The 6,870-nt window shown below is 38.8% G+C and overlaps 1 protein-coding gene across 1 annotated transcript in view; it reads right to left on the bottom strand.

Moving 5' to 3' along the window:
* BANK1 (B-cell scaffold protein with ankyrin repeats 1) overlaps positions 1-6,870 on the bottom strand; it is a 260,578-nt gene that overhangs the window by 120,415 nt on the left and 133,293 nt on the right. The window contains exon 4 of the mRNA XM_009327080.1: positions 895-960. Within this exon, the coding sequence (XP_009325355.1) occupies positions 895-960 (66 nt within the window). The remainder of the gene's footprint in view (positions 1-894; positions 961-6,870) is intronic.

The following is a 6,870-nucleotide window of genomic DNA, read 5'->3' as shown; positions in this document are numbered from 1 at the left end:
GTATTTAAAAGCACACAGGTTGATGCTCGCGTCTTGAAATTAACTGAAGAAGCTAAAATTCTAACCTCCATACGTCACTGACATGTATATTGAATTCGTGCCAGTAAGGAAGAGCCAGTGAGCTTGCAGCATCCTTCTGCCCTTTCCCGTTGCCAGCAAAACAGACCCACAGAGCCAGTAACCTCAGAGTCCAGCAGCACAGAACTGCTATGCCAGGAATTCCAAAATAACTTACTTGTCCTTTTCCATCAGTCAGCATGCTGGTGCTGTTAAGCCAATCACTTCACAACAGTGTCAACCCAGAAATAAAGTTGTTTAATGAAGAACTGGGGATAGGAAACGTGTTATGTAGCTCTTCACTAAAAGCAAGTGGAGATTTTGCCAGTCTGTTTTCCCTACTAAGACTCTCTATGGGCTTTCACAAATATAAATAAACCAGAATGACAAATGTCAGCGGGCGCTAACGTCATGATGCAGGGCTTCTCCCAACCACTGGCTGCCAATGGATGATGCTGCAAATGTAATGCGAGTAGGACTGATCTATCTGAAATTTCAAATCAGCTCTCTCTTTACTACAAGCAAAACTCCTCATGCTGGGAACAGAAAAGGAAAGCTCTTCATGTCTTCCTTTTTCTCTAATCTGAAATTACAGGAAAAAGGAAACATCCTTGTTGAATCTCCTCCCCTCTTCACACTCCTCACAAGAATGTGGGGTATGGATGTGTGGGTGGATGTTTGAGAAGAAGGCATGTTCCTCTACACAACTGTATGCTATGGTAAAGTTAGTTTATTGCCTTTCATGTCTGACAAGATGTAAGAAAAGAAATAAAACAAATTTGATTTTATGAAGAGCATTGGCTTTATTCAAGTAAATGCAAGGAGAATTCAACTCACCGTCTGCAAGAACAGCTTCATAGATGTAAGACAAAGAGTCTCCAGGATTTTCATTCTGTGGCTTACCTAGGAAAGAAGAATAATTCTTTAATGGTATCTACTTGGAAATATCTTTAACTGGTCATCAACTCTGATGACAGTGATCATTGCGATCCTACTTGATTGTTTCATGGAATGTTTAGTTTGCTCTAAGAAAGATGTTAGCATCAGAAATCAAGCTGGGAAAAACAAAAAGAAAAAATCGGCAAAATAAAACAGTGTTAAGGAAACAAATGGACCAGCAACCTAAAACCTCAGAAATAAGGAAATACCATGACACCAACTTCCACTTTCTTTTTTTAGATTAAATTCTGTATGTTATTTTAGATGTAAGATAAAACTACTTTAAAGCTACAGTTTTGCAGATAGAAAAATAATAATAATAAAAAAAACCCACAAGGGCTAGTGGAGAGGAACAAGCCTAGAGAGATCTTTAGATGGAATTATATTTATCCCTTTTCAGTAAACATCCCTGTGACTGATCTTTTCAATTTACTATAGCAGGTAAGAAATGTGGGCTTGAGGAAGAAAAGAAGTTTCCCTGAAAGTCAATATAGCAAACAATGGGAGAGGAGTTGGGCAAAAGAAAGGAGAATAGAATCATGTGCAGGAAAGTGAGAAATGGAAAATGGATGCAGGCATTGGGGTTTAGAAGACAAGACAACTGTGCAGGGCTGTGTTTGACAATACAATAAATCTGGCTACAGATTTGACCCGGTACTGGGTCAAAAAAGCAATGGCCACATTATGTAAAGTACTGCTCAAATACTAAAAAACTCTGCCAGTTCCCATTTGTTGGAATGATTTTGATGGCTTAATAACTACCAGCAGACTTTCTGCCATATTTTGCAATATCTGTCTATGCCACTCTTTCTTTATGCTGGATCAAGTTATCACCTGTTTTTCTACATCTGAGGTAACATTGACATAAGAGATACAAGGCCTGCTTGAGCTCCATATTGTGAGATCCAGCTAACTCAACAAACATGCTGTTGTACAGCATCTGTGGGATCCTGGTCAGGATCCTATGTATATTGTTTGCTGGGTGCTCGAGGAGTGAATAACTGATATTAGTACAAGGGACCAAGACTGAAAAGTAAGAGTCACTGGGTAAAGAAGCCAAGGCTAAGATGAGAAAAGGAGCCTGGGAAAGCAATTGCTTTACAGTGACTTTATTAAGGTTGCATAAAACCAAACGCTCAAAAGCAGTCTTTCTCCTTTGTAGTATATTGTTGAATATTTCTTTTAAATTGATCTGTACTGTGGACAGTGCACAAGTTCGACCTACTCTGGCATTGACTTGTGGTTTTGTACTTAAAGAAGGTGTTGTTTACCATATTCTGATTCAGTTATTCTTGTAATAACAAGAGTCCAGTGAATGAGGAGAGGATTCCGGTGAGAGAAAGGACAGTGATATTAGCTGATTGCTGCTCTAGAGAATCTAGGTAATTTCAGGTTCCCATCCTGAAGTTTTGAGGCAAAGAGCTAGAAGGCTTTTAAAACATGCTTTTCAGAGGTGCTCATTAGTTTTGTATTGCACTTTCCGTGAAAGACCTTACAGCTGACCTGCAGACATCTGAGCAGTTACAAACAGATCTGAAATTAAAGGGAGTTTGAATATGGACGTAAAAAATACTGTATACTGGTAAGTGTTATGAAAAGTAATGTCTTAAAGTGGTATCAGAAGTGGAAGAAATGCTTCTCCCTAATCTTGCTAAATACTAGTACGTAAAATGATGATAAAATAAAATAATGTTTGGACAGCACTCAATAGAGAAAGGAGTTCTACAGAAAAGCACATTAGGAAATTAATAATTCTGTTTTCTCAACAGGATTTTAATGTCATTCAATACATAAATAATGCAACCACAAACTCAAACACAAAACAAAGTATCAAATAACTGCTAATTAACTGAGCACTATTTATCCTGTGTACTAATGAAGGCAGGTTCTTGGCGGGGGGGACGGGAAGAATGCACTTACATAATTAAAGGCAATCAATGCTAAGAACAAGGGTCCTAACTAAAGCTTAATAGGCTACTTTGTACCTGTAACTTTTTGACTTTTGAACACCTAACTTCGTAACTGTAATAACATTTTCTGGACCAAGTTCTGTCCTCATAGCCATTTAAATAAGCACGGAGAGACCCTACCAAGAGCAAAACCTGATTCTACAAAGTTGTTCTTTTGCTATCCTAATACTGATTATTTTTTTTTTTCAGCATGAACTTAAATCAGTGCTACACTTCATTTTTTTCAGGGATAGGTGTTACAATTTTTTTAATCTGGAAAACAATACGACTCTTATTTTATCCTATTTCCAAGAAGCTGACACTAACTTAATGGAAATACATCACAGTGAAATTACAAATAGCAATTTTGTTATAACAACACTTGTGTGCCAAAAAATATACAAAGAATGCAATTCCAGAGGACTCCTCTAGACACCTTCCAATAATAACTTTTCAGTAATCATGATTGGTAACCACAGTGCAAAACCCGACGAGAGTCAGTAATACATTATATGAAGGACATGTAAGACTACAGATTGACGCAGCCATTTTACAGTTCTAGCTGCAAAATACCTGCTTGAAGTCTTAAACTTAAATTATTTGTAAGCTTTAGAAATAGTCTCACAACTGCAACTAAGTACTGACTGATGACTGCTGTGCCATAAACAAGACATAAATTTGGATGGTGTCCACTTGCAACCTTGAAAGAGCAGACTAATGATGATAAATCCATTAATTCACTTTAAAAATAAAAAATTTATAGCCTAAATAAACAACAGTAAAATCACAGTACATTAAATTAAATTAGTATATGCTGTTGCAGTAATGCTTATGTTCTAGTCATTTGACTTTTATTATTAATAAAACTTTTTATGAGCTTGTCCTAAATGCTGTTAAAAAACTTTCACTTTAAGATGTCAGTGCATTCACTTTTCCAGGTGTAAGCAGTTTTCATCCAATTAGTGTCAAAAATAAGAGGAAAAAACATCACATACATGATGCATACTTCAGAATCCAAGGGTACAGGTCACCAGGACTGGTTAGACAGATCGAAACATGAGCTGCTAAGAAACCTGATTACATAACGAATAAAATCTTCTCTGCATTTTGCAGCAATAAGAGAAGAAAGAACAAAGAACTCAAACAGTTTAAGCAGCAGGGGATGGCAGTCTCAACATCCTATCTATGGTTGCCACCTCCAGGCTGCCACTTCAGTTTCTCTTCTGGTTTGAAATAGCCAGGATCACGTGCCAGATGAAACAAGTTAGTGAAACTAACCACAGTTTTTTGTTGACAGTCATCCCTGTTACAAATCCCCATCACTGCACTGGCATCCCAGCAATCATTCTGTGTGGAGATGGAGAAACACAACCATCTCAGGAAGATTTCTTGATCTGGTAATCCTAGCAGCAGTCCCTGCAGAGCAGTTGAAAGACTCATTGGCAGGGCAAAATGGAAATGAGGACTATACCATAGCACACTTCAGCTAACAAAATGCCCCTCCTGCTCTTCTGCTTACAATCAATTCAGAGATTATTTTCATTTTAATAAAAAAGTTTAATTGGCATTTGAGGTGCTCCTCAATAAGCAGATGACCTCACTGCCTTAAAGCACCAACCAGTGGTATGCACTGTCTGAATGTAAATACATTGGGGAAGGAGGAAAGGGAGGCACAACCTGTGGTCTCACCTACTGCAACCTCCCCTGGCAGCGAACAAGGCCAGAATCACCTACCTACTTCCCTCTATTTACTCAGTCTTGCGTGTCCATGTGAGAAATCTTTACAACTAAGACTTTAGCTCACACACAAAACCACCCTGTATTGTTTCCTCTTCAACTTTGGTTCTTGTTAGCACTTTAGCTTCATTTCTTCATAGACTCTAAGTCAGTGAGAAAATCAAGATGAAACACTTGCCCGTTGAAGACAACGGTAAAGTTCCCACTTAAATTAAGGGGTTTAGCTCATCAGCACAAGTCTTGCTGACAGCCTAAAAAAATCCATCATCATTGGTTACTCGTATTTGAGTACCAACGTGAAGAGGATTTTACAGGAGAACAAGCAAAGCAGTGGATTCAAAATGTGGACTATTACTTCAGTATTCAACGTTATACCCAAATTCCTGGTACAATTCCAATAAAATCTATGGCAGTGGCACAGATTTTTTACCATAAAAGCTTATGGTAAAAATATAGTCATTTATTTCTCTTTTCTGTGACCTGCACAATGGAAATTATCCCCATATTTGAAGCGGCTGAAGATTTGCATACGTTAAGCCCTATTTTAAGCTCCCAGCCTGTTTGTCCTACATTTACTTATTAAAAACAAACACCCAATGCTAGTATCTCCTTACTCCAGATCTATACTTACTAGTAGTCACAAAAGTAGTTTTCTTAATATTACTCTTCTTGGTGACTAAAATTGTGTGCAGGTACACTGAATACTTTTTAGGCAACAATCAGAAATTAATGGCATATTGCTGTCTCAGGTAAAAGTTACATATTCATTGTGAGAATCTTTCCTGGGCCGTCAAAGACTGTGGATACAGTTTTCTAGTTGGGTTATGTTACTTTATGTACCTCTCCTCACTTTTCGATACAATAGCAGATAACGAATAGATACATGTAGGTTTGTTGAGCAGTTCTCAATGACCAAATTTTATAGAAGTAGATTCTCTTCATATTTTGGTAAAAAGAGAGGATACCACTGCTTAGAAAAAAGGCTGGAAGTGGAAGCGACAAGAGTTGTTTCGTTGAGCTGTAAACAATGAAACCTAATAAAACACCAAGCAGACTAACGGATACTTACAACTTCTGAGCTGTACTGAGAAGTCCCACCAAAAAGTCTCATAAAAGTGTCAGCACACTTTAGAAACAGTGTCACAGGAAATCATTTGTATTAGATAAGACCTGTTCTCTTTTTGCATCATCAATGCTGAGGCACAAATAACTACAGGAGGAATTCAGGGCATCTAAAGATCTAAGTAACTACCTCCAGCTGCAAATTTGTATATATCTATACAAATCCCTTGCTTAAACATATGGCTAGGCTGAATTTGAAGTGGAAGTGTTTCAGGACTAAACAAAAAACCCAGTTATGTCTAGGCTAAAAAACCCCAGGGTACTGAAATAATACATTGAAAGTATGTCAATTTAATATAAAAAGGGGTACACAGTTCAGCAGACCAAGGAGAAGTGGTAGAAAGAAAAAGGGAAAGGAAAAGACAGATGCAAACAAAATGTGTCTCCTGATTATACTTTCAGCAATAGCCTGGGAGGAATACAGAGAAATTGTCCGAGCAGCCAGGGATCAGGTTAGGAAAGCTAAAGCCCTGATAGAATTAAATCTGGCCAGGGACGTCAAGGACAACAAGAAAAGATTCTATAGGTACATCGGGGATAAAAGGAAGACAAGGGAAAATCTGGGCCCTCTCTGGAACGAAACGGGAGACCTGGTTACCCGGGACACAGAGAAGGCAGAGGTACTCAATGACTTTTTTGTCTCGGTCTTCACTGGCAAGTGCTCGAGCCTCACCACCCAAGCTGCAGAATGCAAAGGCAGGGACTGGGAGAATGAAAAGCCGCACACTGTGGGAGAACATCAGGTTCAAGACCATCTAAGGCACCTGAAGGTGCACAAGTCCATGGGACCCAAGAAAACCATCCTCTGAGGGAACTGGCGGATGAGGTAGCTAAGCCACTATGCATTGTATTTGAGAAGTCGTGGCAGTCTGGTGAAGTTCCCACTGACTGGAAAAGGGGAAACAGAACCCCCATTTTTAAAAAGGGAAAAAAGGAAGACCCGGAGAACTACAGGCCAGTCAGTCTCACGTCTCTGCCTGGGAAGATCATGGAACAGATCCTCCTGGAAGCTATGCTAAGGCACATGGAGGACAGGGAGGTGATTTGAGACAGCCAGCATGGCTTC

This window comes from Pygoscelis adeliae, unplaced genomic scaffold (genome assembly GCF_000699105.1).
Source record: "Pygoscelis adeliae isolate BGI_AS28 unplaced genomic scaffold, ASM69910v1 Scaffold87, whole genome shotgun sequence".
Taxonomy (NCBI): domain Eukaryota; kingdom Metazoa; phylum Chordata; class Aves; order Sphenisciformes; family Spheniscidae; genus Pygoscelis; species Pygoscelis adeliae.
Note: the sequence above shows the minus strand (reverse complement) of the source record. Positions and strands in the feature narration are given on the sequence as shown.